The sequence below is a fragment of the Notechis scutatus genome, chromosome 4 (genome assembly GCF_049901735.1).
Source record: "Notechis scutatus isolate UNSWTSFEM ecotype Mainland chromosome 4, rNotScu1.2, whole genome shotgun sequence".
In the NCBI taxonomy this organism is placed as follows: domain Eukaryota; kingdom Metazoa; phylum Chordata; class Lepidosauria; order Squamata; family Elapidae; genus Notechis; species Notechis scutatus.
Genome location: NC_142012.1, coordinates 70,784,745 through 70,801,832, shown reverse-complemented (window position 1 = coordinate 70,801,832; position 17,088 = coordinate 70,784,745). Strand labels below are relative to the sequence as shown.

General features: G+C 38.0%; 2 protein-coding genes across 5 annotated transcripts in view; one reads left to right on the top strand and one right to left on the bottom strand.

Annotated features, from left to right (window-relative positions):
* CC2D2A (coiled-coil and C2 domain containing 2A) overlaps positions 1-17,088 on the bottom strand; it is a 1,114,036-nt gene that overhangs the window by 318,231 nt on the left and 778,717 nt on the right. The gene's annotated exons all lie outside the window — the stretch shown is intronic.
* The window catches only part of BOD1L1 (biorientation of chromosomes in cell division 1 like 1), an 81,142-nt gene that overhangs the window by 22,725 nt on the left and 41,329 nt on the right, over positions 1-17,088 (top strand). For all 4 annotated transcript variants that reach the window (XM_087963692.1, XM_026675854.2, XM_026675853.2 and 1 more), the window contains exons 10-11: positions 1,577-7,253; positions 15,778-15,845. In XM_087963692.1, the coding sequence (XP_087819818.1) occupies positions 1,577-7,253; positions 15,778-15,845 (5,745 nt within the window). The remainder of the gene's footprint in view (positions 1-1,576; positions 7,254-15,777; positions 15,846-17,088) is intronic.

Here is a 17,088-nt window from a genome sequence, read left to right as displayed (position 1 = left end):
ATAAAAAGTTTGAATTATTACTAACAAGTTAAAACAAAGAAAAGAAGATGTTAAAAATATACGCATCAGATTGGATAGGACAGATACAGGGATGTATTTTTTTCATTCACATTTACTATTATTGGATTTGAAACAGAGGGAAATTATTTTGAGACCTAGAGATTTTCCAAGAACATCGAGAAGGGCACAAATTTAAGAGATGTAATTGTAACAGAAATTTCCAAATGGTTTAATGATGTTAGACATCTCTAAAGAAATCGATAATATTTACAGAATAAACTCAGCATATGCAATCAGAATTGCCAAAGATGTCATGATCCAGTTTCTAAGAAAATCTATTAAAGAGCAAGTAATTCAGAAGCATTATCATCAGAGATTTAACAACTTTGGGAAAAAAAACAAATATTTAGAGAAATCCCGATTATAATATTAAAGAAATGCAAAGAATATTCCTTCCTGACAGATCTCTTAAAGCAAAATAGTGTTCCCTTCCGTTGGCATAAACTGGAACAAGTTATCTTTACCTTTAGAAGTCTGCTAAGACTAGTCCTAAAACACAGACTTTTGGAAAGAGGTATTGTGCCCCATATTTTCAAAAGAAAGATCCTCCCAATCAATTGCAGCTTCCACTTGAATAATGGGGCAAATTCTCAAAGAGAAAAAGTTATTTCATTATTTGTTGATTGTTTCCGACTGAAAAGAGACTGAAATACATGAAACAACACTTTTTAAACATGCAAATAAACCAGGGAGATGGTTGGCATATAAATTAAGAAAACAGATGATACAATAATAATCACTGGATACCAGTTTGTTTCTGAGTCCAATTCAAAATGTTAGACATCACCTATGGCCTTTACATGACACCAGGTTCAAAAGCAAGGTCATCATGCTATAACATAGGGACTCTATGCCACAGCCCTGTTTGATTGGGTTTAAACAAGAACCTGCTCTGCTGCTGTCCCCAGGTATGTCCCCAAAGTAAAAGCCAAGCACTACACAATTGTGGGGTGGCTAGTCCCTTGAGAGCCCGCCCATCTAATAATTTTTTAACTAATTTCTTATTTTAATTTTTCTACATTGTTTACTTTTCAGTTATATTACATTGTATACTTCCCAGAACCCCTCTTTGAGGGAGATGGGTGGTTTAGAAATATGAAATATAAATAAATTACCATTTTGAATAGATACATCATTAATTATTCTTCCAATTAAAATGAAGAATTGCAGTTATAAAAGGAACACAAATTGGAGTCAGATTTAATTCAACCATATGTTACATGAGGTTGACAGTAGCAGTTTCTCTGTTTTCCTAAGGACTGCTGTATCTCCCTTATGCACTAACCCTGATCCAGGACTACTTGGGAGAAGTTCCCTCTTTCTAAGAATGGCATAAGCAATTGTATTGGGATGCAGGAACAATTGTGTTGGGGGAAATTGTTTCTAACAATAGCAAAATTCCACTAAGCAGAGCACTGGATGCAATTCATTTTATAATTAATTATAAATTATAAATGAAGTTATCAGTATTTGAACTAAAGATGACTTAACAACTTATCCCTTTTTTGTCTTGCAGGGTATTGAAAAGTTGTCTTCAAAAGAAATGAAAGTCAGTCAAGGCAAAAATGGAAATAAAGTTGTTAGAAAAATTGCAGAATTGGGACTTCCACCAGAGGAAAATAAAAGTGAAATCAAAATTGAAAAGGAACACAAGAGAAGAACATCTGCCTCTTTCCAATTGGAGATTATCCAGCCAGATGTTGAAGGAAAATCTCAGTTTGAGAGGGCAGAGACCAGTCCAGAAGAACCTCAAAAGCAAAGGAATGTACTTAAAAATGAGAAACACATTAAAAAGGATGAGTCAGAAACACCAGGTGTTAAGAATGTACTGAAGAAAGAGGCCAGACCATCAAAAGAGAAAAATGAAAAAGAAAGAAGTCTTTCTGAAGACAAATCATTAATGAAGTATAAATGTAAAGGAGATAATATTCAAAAAACAAATGAAAATGTTGAAAATGTACCATCTGAGAAGAACATGAGAAATGAAGAAACTGTTGTGAAAAATAATCAGCAAGCAAAAGTTTTGCCTGATGATAAAACTGAAAAGAAAAACAAGCATAGAAGTGAAAGAAAGGCTTCCATGAACAGCAAAGAGATGAAAAACATTTCAGAAAAAAGTGAGATTATACGTAAAGAGAACAGAAAAGAGAGGCAGCTTTCCACAGAGAAATTGAAAGCAGAATACAAATCCAGAAAGTTTCTGAATGATTCTCGGCCACCAAAAGAGTCACAGAGTGTCTCAAAGATTCATGTTTCTTCCATAACATCAAAACGTAATGAAGAAGAGAAGCATGATGCAGAATCATCCAATTTGGATCATATTTTGCGGCAAGGTGATAATCTACACAAAGTCCGGCGAAGATCAAAGAGTAGCTTAGAAGAAAGGATCGTATTAAAACCTATGTCCAAGAGTTATAACAAATCAGCCAAAGTACCTGAAAGTGAATTACAAGAAAGTTTATCTAAGCAGGAATCTGTGCAGAAATTGGACAAAGATAAACATTCAGAAGAGTGTGATCCAGATAAACAATCTAAGTTCAAACAGGAAATGAAATTTTTTGAAGAAAATTCCACTGAGTTGGAAATTGAAAGTGAAGCACATTCACTTAGTAGCTTCCAAAAAGATTCTAATCATAAAGTTAAGGGGCAGTTGGGAGAAAAAATGAGAGAGAGAAGTAAAAGTGAGAAATATTTGAGTACTTCCAGGTTGGAAAGGAGATTGTCAGCAGGTAATCACAAAAGCAAAAATTTTAAGAGTAATAACAAGGATATGAAAAAGAAAGAAGATGAGGGCAAATCAGAAGACAAAAGCATTAAAGAAATAGAAAATAATGCAAAGATGCCAGAAAATCTGCACACAGAGAAGAAGCCTATTAAAAGATTAAGTAATGATCATCGAAAGGTGAATACATTAATCCAAGAAATAGATACGAGAGAGGAAAAAATACCAGTGGTCACAAGTCCTTTCATTCCTTTTCAAAAGACTGCTGGGCACTTACTGTATTCTGATCAAACCCAGGAGCCAATGGAGGAATGTTGCAATGTTATACATGATCAACAAAGCCAAATTGAGGAAGAAAGCAGTAATAACTTACAGGGAAAAGCTGGACTGAAAAATATTGTCAAAGACCAAATACATCATGATTTAAGCTCTGAATTCAGTAAAACATTGTATTCAAATTTCAGTAACTTTGAAGAAAAAGTGGAAATTTTTTCTACTAAGGAAATAAATGTATCAAGTGATAATTTTAAGCAAATTCCAAAGAATTTAAGTTGTTTTGAAAAAGAACATCATGTAAATGCTGCTTATGAAGAAACTGATCACGTTTTACCAGATGCTGCTCATGAAAATGAAAAGTTAAAGTTTCATGGAATGACTGAGGATGGTCATAGTCCAAAGAACCTTACAAGTAGAGGTCATCGAAGTTGGAAAAGTAGTTCTTCAATAAAGAGTTTAACAAGGGAATGTGCACACCAGAAATCTATAGATGCAGATCTTCCAGAAATCACAGAACCTTCAAATAATGGATCTAAAGAGGGATCTTTGAAAAGCTCTTGTGTGAAATATACCATTTCAGATAGTCAAACCCTTCCTGTTAAAATGGAATTTTATGATAACATTTTACTCAATGAAAACATGAAAGATGATACTGCCAATATAAGAATTAAAAATTCAGAAGACACAATACATTTACCTTCTAAACTAATACCTAGAACAAGAATAAGTGCTGTAGCAGGCATTCAGGAAGTTACTAGACAAAGAAGAACTGGAAGTGCATCAGCTAGTATTTTAGAGAGTGATAATCTCATAGGTTCAGCATCTACAAATAGAAGTGCAAACAACTTGGAGAAAATAGAAAAGGATCATTTCAGTGAGGATATTGCAGAATACAAACTGAAAACAGACAAAGGTCAGAGTACCAGTAATTTAGTAGAATTATCTTCAGGTTCAGTGCCCAAGAATGCTCCAGAAAAAGAAATCAAAGTATCTACTCTTATCAAAGGAGGAGATGATATGAAAGAAATTGCTGAGGATAATAATGAAAGCAGTATAGTAGGCAGCAGTGTAGAAGGTAGCCATTGCATTGTTAGTCACAGTAGCATGGAAACTGATGCAAATGTTATAGGAACTAGCACAGAAAGACCTACTGGGAACCCTGCCATAGCTGGTCATATTAGAGAAATCCAAGGAGATGAAGACATATCAAATTTGCTGACCGAAGGTGAAGCCATCATTACTTGCTCAGAAGAACAAAGAAACACTTATTTAAGTTGTGCAAGTATAGAAGCAGATGAAGGTTTCACTTTGGGCCCTTGGATCGAAAGTAAAGAAAATACCCATTCTGTAACAGAAAAAGCAATTGGTGAGTGGACTGTCACAACAGCTGAAGAAAGTGTTGCTATTATGGAAGAGCTTGCAGTATGTGAGAGTTCTTCAACCAGTACAAAGGAAAAAGAAAGTGGTGAATGCACTGTGAATTACGTAGAAGAAAGTACAAAGAAGGCAGTAAATGGAAGAAGAGAGGAACTTGATCAAAGTGTGAATAGCTGTGTAACAGAAGAGAAAGATGATGCTGTAACCAGTGCAAGCTCTGAACAAAAATGTGTGGCTTCCAACTATGTTGATATAAACAAATTTGATGGTGATGCTACATGCACATTTGAAATAGAAAGTGATGGTGCTGTAACCAGTGCAGGTACTGAAGCTCAGAATCAGTCTATGATTGGTGAAAATCCAGATACATTTCAGAGTAACCCAGTTCGATCTGAACAATCTAAAGCAGCTGAGGGCACTGTGACTTGTACAGCTATAGACACTGAGCACATTGGTTCTGTTATCTGTTCAGTGACTGGTACAGATTCACAAGAGAATGCTGTAAGGGGGCTATGCCCTGAAATGGTAAATAACATAGCAACAATATCCCATGCTGACAAAAGTGAAGACATTGTAAATGGTGAGAGTACTGTCACCAGCACAGGAATAATAGCAGAAGATGATCCTGCTTGTACTCTTTTGGAGGAAAACCAGAAAGAGTTTGTAGGAGTCTCAAACCCAAAAGAAAAATATCAACTTGCCACAGACAGCACAGAAGTTAGAACTGAAACAAATGCTGTTGAAGTCAGTCAAGGTTCATATATTGATGATGAAGGTTGTGTAACCAGCACAGGTGAAAAAGAAGAGGATGAAGAAAGTGAAAATTGTGTAACTAGTACAGGAAGAGGCAATGAAGAAGCAGAACATGTGTTGGCTTGTACAGGAACAGAAGAAAGTGGAATGTTGCTTATTAACATGGGAACTACAGAACATGAAAGTTCTGCCTGTCTATCTACAGATCATCTTGGAACAGGGTTAGATGAATATTCTTTAAATGCAAGTAAAAGTTCTATTGATGTTATGGCATGCTTATCAAAAGAAATGAAGGTTGGTAGTGTTCACAATAATATAAAGGGGACAGTTGCAAGTAGCACCACTAGCATTGGCATAAGTAATGAAAATATGGCATTTGTCTCCCCAAAAAAGGATTCTCTATTTACCGAGACATGCAAGAGTAACAATGAACTCTTAAATAAACAAAGTATAAATCAGCCATTGGTTAGTGAAGAGAAGAATGAGAACACTGAATCTTCCTTGGACAACAGGAAATGTGGAGATCTGATTAAGATGGTATCTAAGGAAATAAATATAGTTTCAGCATCTGCTAGTGAAAATGATAAACGTAAAGGTGAGATCATCTCTACAAGTGGGGCCAAATTGTGCTCTATTTCAGCACATTCTGCCAAGCTGAATGAGCCAACATTACCACTTGTTGCAAGAACAGTTGAAAACTTAGAGAAGGTTAAAGGTCTGCTAATTGAAGATTTCAGTTTTCCTGCACCGAGTACAACTGTCAAATATATGAATCAAGATGGAGATGTTATGAAATCTAATAAAGTTTCTACTAGTATTTTAGAAGAATTTGACACTCCAAAGCCAATCGTAACTGTGGAAGATACTGACACTGTACTTGCTACTAATAGAATTATAGAGAAAACCAACAGCATGGAGATAAATGCCATTCATATGCCCAGTGTATTCACTGGAGGAAGTGATGAAATCCAGGTGGTTGGTGATAAAGAGGGAAGGGATGAATGTGCGACAATTTCCACAAGTATAATTGAAGATACAGAAACTCCTGTTTCTGAGAAAGGCAATGAAGACATTGCTCAGTGCTTTGATCTAAGACTGGAGCAAACTACTGATACTGCCACAATCTCAACAAGTTCAGTAGAACATTTTGAATTTTCTGCTGAGAAACAAATTAATCAGATCTCTGTAACAGAAGGAAAATTGAATTTTGCTCAGCTTTCAACTGAGATATGTAACAGAGTTATACATAGTGTAGTTGTGCCAATAGAAATAAAACACAGAAATGAAAATACAGTAGAAGTAGAAAAGTACAAGACTGTTCAAGAAGCTACAAGCCAAGAATCTGAATTGGATGAAAGTAACATGCATTTACCTACAAAAGTAGGAATATTTCATGGCCTTGAGTTCAGTATTACTAATAGCAAATCTGATCAGATGCTTACTGCATCAACTACAAAGGATCTTGCAAAGAATCCTGACAAATCAGGGGCTGCTGCCTCAGAAGAAACTCCATGTACATTGGCAAGCACAGAAGTGGAAGAGAAAATCAGTAAGTGCCCTGAAGAATTAGATCCCACTATGTCGACAGGTTTAAAAAACAGTAAGAATTTACTTGAGTTGCCTAATGATGGGCAAGGGATCCAGGGTAGGGAAGAAAGTAGAGAACCTTCAGTTATATCCAGGACTGATAGCAATTGTGAAAGCATAGAAATTTCCACAAATACAATGGAACTTGTTAACGTAGTTGAACTTCCCTGTGCAGAAATAAGTTTTGATTCCTCTGTCTGTCATGGCCTATCTGCTGGAAATAGATCCAAAGAAGATGTGAAATATATTGAGGTTCTGTCAAAACCTGCTGGTTTACTAGGAGAAAAAAAGTGGAATGAGAAGATAGACTTTATTATTCACCAACCATTAAAAGCTGAAGTTACTGGAAAAAAGGATGTCTATAACTCCAGTTCATTACCTTTTGAATTAGGAGAAATTTCTGAGAATGCTCAATATAGCAAGGCTGATGTAAATGCCAAAGTACCAGATGCTCTTGGAAATACAGAAAACAATAATGGTAAGAATTAAATAGAATAATTATCTGTAGCTCAGGGTTGAACTGTTGTGTCCTTGGTGTTCTCTGAGCTTGGTTGCTTGCTTGCAAATGTTTCATTGTCCAATTAGTTAATACTATCACTGCAAATTAGTTTGGAGTTTTCTCCCTGGTTATATTCAGTACATGCCCAGTATATAATGTTCCTTGGATTAGAGTATTGTTTTCTGCTTGATCGTTTGCTTGATCGTTTGCTCCTGCTTATCTGGCTGTTAGAAAGGATGTGTTTCAGTCTTTTGAATGGTGTGTGAGTATGGTTTATTTCTATGTGTCTCATCTTCCAGAAATTCCCTAGTGGTTTAGCTTGGTCTAAGATGCTCATGGTTTTCCATTTGAAACTATTATTGATTTTGTCCATGTGCTGTGAATTTTCAACATGTCTTCTGATTGCAAGTTTGTGTTCATTTATGTGCTCTGCCTATCTTCTACCTGTCTGTCCTACATAGTTGTAAGTCCTTAAACTGCATGTTGTAGATGATTCCTGTTTTTTTCTTCTTCTATGGTAGCACTTATTCTTGTTGGGTCTGTACTGGGTTGAGTTATTTTCTGAGTAGCATAATAGGTTTAATCACTGTAATGGGTTGATAACTTCTTGATCCTTGATAAAAAGGGTAACACTGCTATACATTTCAGAACAGCCAAAAGACTACTACAACCACACAGCGCTATTGTAGCATTATTGCAGCATATAAACCAACTAAATACTTCCGAAACATCTTTTTTTTTTACTGAGGATTAGTGCTTGCAGCAAAAGTGAATCTAGAACTGAGTATTCCCACGCAAACATTAAAAGTTTTCTCTTTCCATGGACCTCCCCCCTTGACCAGTGTCCAATAGCATCCCAGTGTGATGTTTTGGGAACCACCTTTTTTAAGTATATATTTTGATTATTATTTACATATATAAATAACGATCGCAATGTGACCATCCTGGCGTTTCTTCTGCCATACATACTGAAGTAAAAAACAGATAACATACATGCTATTTATACAGTATTAGTTTTGTATAGTTATTTTTGACCAATGTATTCATTTTGGTATATATACACTATCACATTCTGGGTCATCTTATCCTCATTATTTTATGTTCCGATTCCTACCTCTCAATTCCAACCATTTGTAAAATCTATTCCATATATCATCGTATTCTGTCTCCCTTTTATTTTTTAGTTCTAGTTTTAATCTACCCAATTCTGTGCAAACCAATATTTTCTTTATTATCTCCCTTTCTGAAGGTATATTTTCATTTTTCCATTGCTGGGTGTATACCATTCTCGCTGCTGTCAGAATATGTATTATTAAATATATAGCCCCTTTACTATAGCCCTCGGTTGTAATTCCTGTTGTACTATCCCAGAAATAGTTCTGGCTTAAATTCCAAGTGTTGTCCCACCATTTTTTCAAACCACATCTGAATCCATTGCTAAAATTCCCTTGCTCTATTACACGTCCACCACATGTGGTAATATGTACCTGGTAGTTGCTTGCATTTCCAACATATTGGGTAATATATTTCTAAACATTTTAGCCAATCTTGCTAGAGGTAGTGCCACCTGTAAAACATTTTATACAAATTCTCTTTATAAGATGTGGCCAATGTTAGTTTCCTGTTCCTTTCCCAAAGTTTTTGTCACCTATCCAATTCAATGTTGTATCCAAAATGTTTAACCCATGCCACTATTGTCTCCTTCACTTGTTCTTCCTCCATTTTGTAATCTAATAAGTATTGGTTACTTTTATCAGTTTGTCATCTATGCCCACTAATACTTTATGTAGTATCGTTAGTTCTCTATTCTCCCCACATTTTCATATCCTGCACATATCGTGACTGTATTTGTAGGTATGACCACCATTCCACCCCTTGTTCTTTTAATTCCAACCTGATTTTCAGTTCACACTTTTCATTTAGTATATTCATTTAGTAAGAGACAATTTCTCCCATATTTATTAGATTTGGGTGCACCTTTTGATTGTGGCTATTCTGTCCATTAAGGAAAGTCGCAAATTCTTCCAAATCTGACTTTATTTGATTTGTTAGTTTAGTATAGTTGTCCTCTTTAATTGTTATACACCTTGCAGTTAGATATATTCCTAAGTACTGTGTTTCTCAAAAAAGGCTGGGCCTTATTTTCTTTTGACCCCCGAAAGACAGCTAGGCCATCTTTTCGGGGGTGACTTAATTTCTACCCCCACCCCCCACACCCTCACCTAGAGCGCCCCATGGGCAGCCACACCTCGCCACCAGCCGCTCCTAATGGCCAATCATGGCGGAGTTTTAAAAGGTGGGGAGTGGTTACTTCTTCCATTTAAGGGAATAAATGAACCTTCCAATCCAAACATGAGAAAGGGAATCATCCTACAGATACTTAGCACCCCCTTAAATGTTTAAACTCCCCACCTTCATCTCTTTGAAGGGCAGAAATAGGATGGAAATCCACCTCCTGGATTTCTCCTGGCAAATCCTAACGACACTCTTCCCTCTCTCCCACCTCCCTCCTTCTTTCCTTGCCAAGCTTCCCAGAGGATTCACCCCAAAGAAGGGGAGTGTATTTAAGGGGGTGAATCCTCCTTTGGGGTGAATCCTTGGGAGAATCCTCTGGGAAGCTTGGTGCTAAGAGGGAGGCTGTGGCTGCAGGAAGGATGGAAAGGCCCAGCAGGAGGCAGCAGACTTCTGATGGGGAAGGCTGGGCAAAGCTGGCCAGCGCTCCGCAGGCAGGCTGCCTGTGTGCCCACTTTGCATTTTACCCCAGAAGCGGGATTGAACTTTTGCTTTTCTCCAGAAGGGTGAAGCGACCTGGCGGGCAGAAGGGTGTGACTTTTCGCCCAGCTCTTTCTGCCTTTCCATTTTCTTTTTTCTGCATGGACAAAACAGATGGCCCAAGGCCAATCCCTCCCCCTCCCTTTCCCAAGCAGGTACATCAAAGTGACAGGAAAACCAGAAACGAGATTTTAAAGGAGCATCCAGGGCCCCCTCCCTACCAGAATGGCAGTGTCCCGATAGGAATCAAAGGGACCTGACATTCTGCCCCCCTGGGAGAAGGAGAATTCCTCCTGGAAAGGGAAATAAAATGGAGATAATTAGTGAGGTTTATCCTGGTACAACATGAAGCGTTTTAGCAGTTTAGGGACCCAGATATGTTTTTTGTGTACTCAGTCATTTTCAGAGGATGGGAGATGTTTCCAGGCAATTTAAATATTGGTTTGCCCCATGGTGTTTGCTGGAATCCAGAATCTCTTTAATTTCAAAGAGTTACTCTCCTTCCACCATAATGGCTTGTGGTGGCTTAGATCTGAGGAGTGAGGTTATTTCTGGTTTTAAAAGGCTATAGTGAAATACTGGATGTTCTTGCCTTAAGGTTTTTGGAAATTGGAGTTCTACAGTAACTAGGTTTATGATGCATCAGATACGGAATGGTCCTATAAACTTTGGTTCTAGTTTTTTAGAAGGTAGTAAGAACTTTGTGGATAAGTATACCTTATCTCCAACCTTAAATGTTTTGACTCCACCCATTTTTACCTTCCTGTGTTTTGTAAGCTAGTCGTGCCTCTTCTAAAACTTTCTCACAACTGGACATGTGTTTTGCTGTATCCATTCCTTAAGGGGGTGGGTATGGTAGGTTCTTCCACTGGTAATTCTGGCATGGGGTTAAACTCTTGGCTAGTGGCTACCCTAAAGGGGGTGAACCCTGTGCTAGAATGGACTGCATTGTAAGCCACCTCTCCAAAGGGCAGTAGGGCCAATCTGTTGTGGTCCGCCAACAGCCTGCAGAGCTGGCAGCAGAGTCGGACAGTGGGGTGGAACATGGGCCAGTCCTGGAGTCTGGGGAAGGCTCAGACAAGGGATCTGCGTCTGACACAGAGATGGGACCAGGGCCATCTGAGAGTTATGTGCTGACTCTGGAGCCTCCAGAATCTGACATCAGCAAGGCAGAGGAACAAGGGGAGCCTGTTCCCAGTGCGTGCTTGCACAGAGCTGCCAAAAGGCAAGAACAGTTAAGACAAAAGGGGAAACTTGGGAGTAAGGCTTGGAGATGATTGGCCCCTCCCATAAGACATAAAGGAGGAGCAAAGGGGCATGAGCCTTTGCAGGAGGTAACTTTGTTCGTTCTGATCAGTTTAAACTCTGAAGCTCTGTGTTGACTTTGTGCTCCATTTGGCCTTGTACAGCTAATTGGCAATTTAGCCGTTGGCAGCATTTCAAGGTAGATAAAGGTGGGTGCTTATCAGCCTTATCCCGAAAGACTGGTATATTTCTGTTGGACTATTCATAAACTGTTTGGGACTCATTACAGGCTGTGAATGTATATAAGTCACCGCCGTTGAAATAAAAAAAAGTTTTTTGGGAACAGCGTGTAATTGTTACTGTCTCAGGAAGTCTTGGTCAGAACACAATCATCCTGGTGTTAATTTATGAAGCATTTTAGGTACTGTGCTAGAACTGTTTGTCTCTTCTGTCCTCCCATTAATTTGAGGATGGTTACTCGAACTCAAGTCCTGGTTGGTTCCAAGGAAGGCTAGGGATGCCCTCCAAAACTTGCAAGTGAATTGGACCCCCCAATCAGAAATGATTCTTTGTGAGGGCCCATGCAAGCAGCATATATGGTGCAGGAACATTTTTGCTAGGGCTTTTGCCATGGGGCTCTTCAGGCATGTCATAAAGTGGACCTATTCGGAGAACAAGTCCATTACTGCTCAAATGACAGTGTTTCCTGAGCTTTCAGGCAGTTCTACAATAAAGTCCATGAAGATCTCTCACCAGGGTGCTGAAGATTAGGCTACCAGTTGCAGGAGGCCAGGCACTTTGCCTTGGCGCCTTTTCGGTGCCACGCAGACAGGGCAACTTGTCACATAGCTCTCGATGCCTTTCTTAAGGGACTGCCACCAGAATTGTCTCTCTATTAGATGTAAGGTTTTTATGAAACTGCCATCTTAGAGTCATGGCAGGATTGCATGAGCTTGAGCTTTCCGGGACATACAGCTTCCCTTCCATACATGGCAGGCTCTCTTTTAGTATGTTCTTGTGGTGAGAGCCTGCTTAAATGCTTCGATAGTGGCATTGTCCGTCATGAAGTCTCCCTTTGTTTGCGCTCAGGTCACTACTCTGGCAGCTAGTTGTGAGGCCAGAAGCAGTGGTTTGACTATCTCTGGCTTATTGCTATTGTACTGTGGCAGTCTGGATAGAGCATTGCTCAGAAGGTTTCTCCCCGTGGGAGGTATCACAGGGCAAAGTTGAAACGTTGGAAATATTGGGCCCAGCATACTTGTTTGGGGGATAATTTCTGTAGGGTTTTTAGGGCCTCCAGGTTCTTGTGGTCTGTCCATACCTGGAAAGGGATTTTTCCCCCCTTCCAGGAAATGGTGCCAAGTAAGGAGGGCCTAACGGATAACATAAGCTCCTTCTCCCAAACCACCCACCTCTGCTCCATGTCCGTTAATTTTTTTGATGTGTAAGCACAGGGTTGAAATTGCCCCTACTCGTTTTCCTGGAGCAGGATGGCACCAACTGCCATATCATTGGCATCTGCTTGAATTACTAAAGGCTTTTCCAGGGCCGGATGTTTTAACACCGGTTTGGTGGAAAAGAGTTTTTTAGTTTATTGAATGCTGCCTGGTATTCTATTGTCCACTTTAAGGATTGATCCGGCTTGAGCTTATCTCCCCTTTTGTCTTTAGCAGATTGCTGATGGGGAGAGCAATCAGGGCAAATGCCGGAATAAACTGCCTTTAGAAGTTGGCGAAACCAAGAAAGCTCTGATGCTTCTTCGTGCATGGTGGAGCCCAATCAAACACTGCTTGCACTTTTTCTGGGTGCATCTCCACCCCCTCACGTGAGATGCAATAGCCCAGATAGTCTTTTTTGGGAGGAACTCGCACTTTGATAGTTTAGCATAAAGCTTTGTGGCGCGGAGCTTGTCTAGGACCTCTCGGACAAGTCTTATAGTTTGGTTTCTGTGTAGATTAATATGTCATCAAGGTAAACCAAAAACCCCTTGTGCAGCACCTCAATCAGGTGCATGAAAACTGTGGGGCCCTCTTGTACCACAAAGGGCAGCACATTGAACTGGAAGCATTCCAGAGGGCAATTGAATGCAGTCTTCCACTCGTCCCCCTTCCTAATTCTGACTCGGTAATATGGCTCGCACAGATCTAGTTTGGAAAAAATCTTCCCCTTGGAAAGGTGAGCCAGCATGTCCTTCATGAGGGGAGGGGGTATACATCTTCCATGCACACTGCATTCAGACCCCTATAATCAGTGCACAATCAAAGAGACCCATCTTTCTTTTCTCAGAACAGTACTGGGGCTGCCACTTTGGATCTAGCTGGTTGGATGAAACCCCGGGCTATGTTTTTGTCTATGAAGGCATGTAGCTCCTCCAGCTTCCTAGGGGTCATGGAATACAATTTTGACTTTGGTAGTTTAGTGCCAGGGAGGATTTCTTTTTTCTTTTTTTAATAAAAGTTTTATTTTAGGTTTTCACAAAACATACAAATACAAATAAAATATCTTTTTTTGAGAACAGCATGGCCCCGGGTTATCACTTCTCCATACAGACATAAACTCAATACATATTTATCTTATACATTCTAATCCATCTCTTATAACTATTTTCACAATTTTTTTCAATAGCTTTTCCCTTTCTTTACTTCCTATAGACTTATTTTAAATTATCTCATTCCTTTCTTAATTTAATTATATATCTTTTTCTAATTTTAAAAATCTTTCTAATCAATGTTTTTATGCTTTCGTCTGTCCTGTTTACAATTTCATATTATCTTTTCTCATAAAACAAATTTTTCCCTGTAATTACTAGACTGGAGTGTAACACCTTTATATCTTTTTTCAAATCTTATTTAAAAATTTAAGTTACATCTTTACAGTTATAACATTCATTTTCTAACCTCTATTTTATAACACATACCTATTTTCAATCGAAATTCTGCTTGGTACATTCCCTTAAAATACACACTAAATTCTTAGAAGAAAAAAGTATATATGTATATATATCTGTGTCTATATGTATAACAATAGTAAATGGAATCATTATTCAAGTACAGCTCTGCCATTAATATTAATAACAATGTTTTACATTTCTATTTCTTTTAACAAACATTACCTAGTAATATCAGTTGTCTTTCACTTTAATCATCTATATTTCATATTTTACTTATTACTGTCTTTAAATAAAAAACCAAACAATAGTTATTAACAGTAGTCAATAGTTATTATTCAAGTTCATCTTATCAACTGATAAAAATCTTCCATGTTTCTTTTCAGTTATTTTTAAACGTTCTTTTTAAATCATTGAGAGCCTTATTCTCTTTACAAACAAATATTCCACTACACATCAATAGAAACTTTTTCTATCACTTTAATCATCTAACATATTATATAACAATGCTATCCCACGCACCCTTGCAGAATCTTAAGCATTCTCTGTGTCTTTTAAATAGGTTTATACCTTTAATTCTTGTACGTTTTTCCTATACCTCTATATCTTGTTTCTTTGTAGCTTCTTTTCCTTTCCCTCTTCTCTCTCTTCTTCTCGCTCGCCTTTTTATTCCCTTTTCTATCTGATTCTCCCTTCTGTGATCCTCCCTTCTGTTTCTTCCTAATATTATGGTTACTTTTCAAATTACTCTTTTTTTTTGGTTGTTGCTTCAGTGCTTAAGTTTTTAACTCCCTTTCCCCCCTTTCCCTTGTTTACCCCGCTTAAAATTGCTTGGTCATTAAAGATGGCTTCTTTGTTGTCCCACCGTTCTTGTTCTGCCAGCATTTCTTCTTGTTTTTCATAGTTCAAGATCTCCATTTCTAAAAATTGAAATACAAAGCCAAAACATCCTCTTCCATCTTGTGCTTCTTCTTTTTGTTCTTTAAGTCTCATATTACCTGTCTCTGCCATAATATATGTTTCATAATCTAATGGGAAATTATAGAAGTTGTAGTGACTTTTCTCCATTATAAGTTTAGGTTTCCTATTAAATTTTAAATATTTGTTAAATATAATAAATATTAACATTATTAAATTTAAGCAAGCTATGATATTCTAATTGAAAATAGTAAAACAGAATAACATTCTATCACAAATGTGAAGGTGAATATACAGGACAATGTTCCAGGATCTAATCTAGGTTGATCACTGGGACCAGAGGTTTAGTCTTCCCAGCTTTGGGACTCATGCTAGAACCTATCCTCAGGGAACTTCTCTGTAGCAGAGTGTGTCTTCCATGTGTGGTATTTCTATGGTGCCTGTTTTGTGTGGCTTTTTAGCCACACCCAGATTGGATCCTGTGGAATATATTCTAATTTTAGATTGTTATCTCTGGAACCAAAACTCCTAATCCTGTTTCCAAATAAAATTTCAATTATTTTTTTTTTTACTAAAATTGGCTTTATTCAGCCATCTGTATAGGGTAAAATTGCCAGATAACCATAAGATTATAACCTATTGTAATCATTGTATTATAATTGCTTAAATTGTTTTCATTAGACAGTAAAGTGGTGCTTCCATTAGAGACTGACAATCTGGAACCAAAGATGGAGACGGCAACTGACAAGGTACAGTGGTGTTTTGAAATGTTTAGTTGTTTAAAGTTGTTTGTACTTAATTTAGAAGAAAACAAATATTTGAAATTAAGACTATTCTTAAACATTGATTAAATTGGACTGTAACGTGATAAAACATTCCATGAGCAGATTCTTACTGGGCGAGTCTGCCCATGCCTATATGCCCCTTATTTGAAATACAGACTCCATATCTATTTGCTTGCCAACATATGGAAAGTAGCACAAAACAGTTGCAATCCAGCAACAGCTTTATAGAACATAGATTCAGAAGCTTGTAAATAAATAAAAATCTTAAACAACCTATGACACATTGAGCTATCATTTTAGAGATATTTCCTTACCTGAACAGAAATTGAATGACCAAGAGCGAAAAAGCAATGGGAGTGGGAATAATTTCATACCAGCTAAACCACGGCTGACTGATCTACTCAGCCTCCAGAGAACTATGATTGGTCCAGTCTAGATGATCTCCAGTGGCCAAAGGAAAGACTGGTCTGCCTGGCCTCCAGAAGACTAGGGCAGAACCAGTCTACTGAACCTTTGGGCAGTGGCATGACGGCACTTAAGTGACACAAATTTGGCAAATTTTAATCCTATCGGTTTCTTTGGTCCCCAATTTTTTACTCATTCCATAAATTAGCTCATTTGAGATATCTCAGTTCACAATGTGTTGTCTTTTGGTGCATTGTTTTGCCCAGTTAAAGGTTACAGAAAACGTTTAGTAGTACACCATATAGATGTATATGCTGCATGTATGTAGCTGCACTTTGTTTGAAGTATTCCAGCTTCTATTCTTATATTTTTGCGGGTATTTATATATATGGTATTTAGGTTTCTTTGGGTATCTTCCCGTGTAAGATTGAGAGTATCTTGGCGATGTTTCGATGAGGTCCCACTCGCCATCTTGAGGCTGGTACTTTCGGCTTCTAAAGCACAAAGCCGAAAGCACCAGCCTGAAGATGGCGAGTGGGACCTCGTCAAAATGTCACCAAGATACTCTCAATCTTACACGGGAAAAGACCCGAACATGCCAAAACACACATGGTGGTGGTGGGATTGGGCATTGAGGTAGCGGTTGGTGTGTGTTTTCTTCTGATATATGGTGTGTTTTCTTCTGGTATATGTGGTGACCAGAAGAAAACACACACCAACCTATACCTCAACACCCAATCCCACCATCACCCAGCACAGATAAACTACGTGGCCAAAACACTAATCGCTAGAACCAAACGCC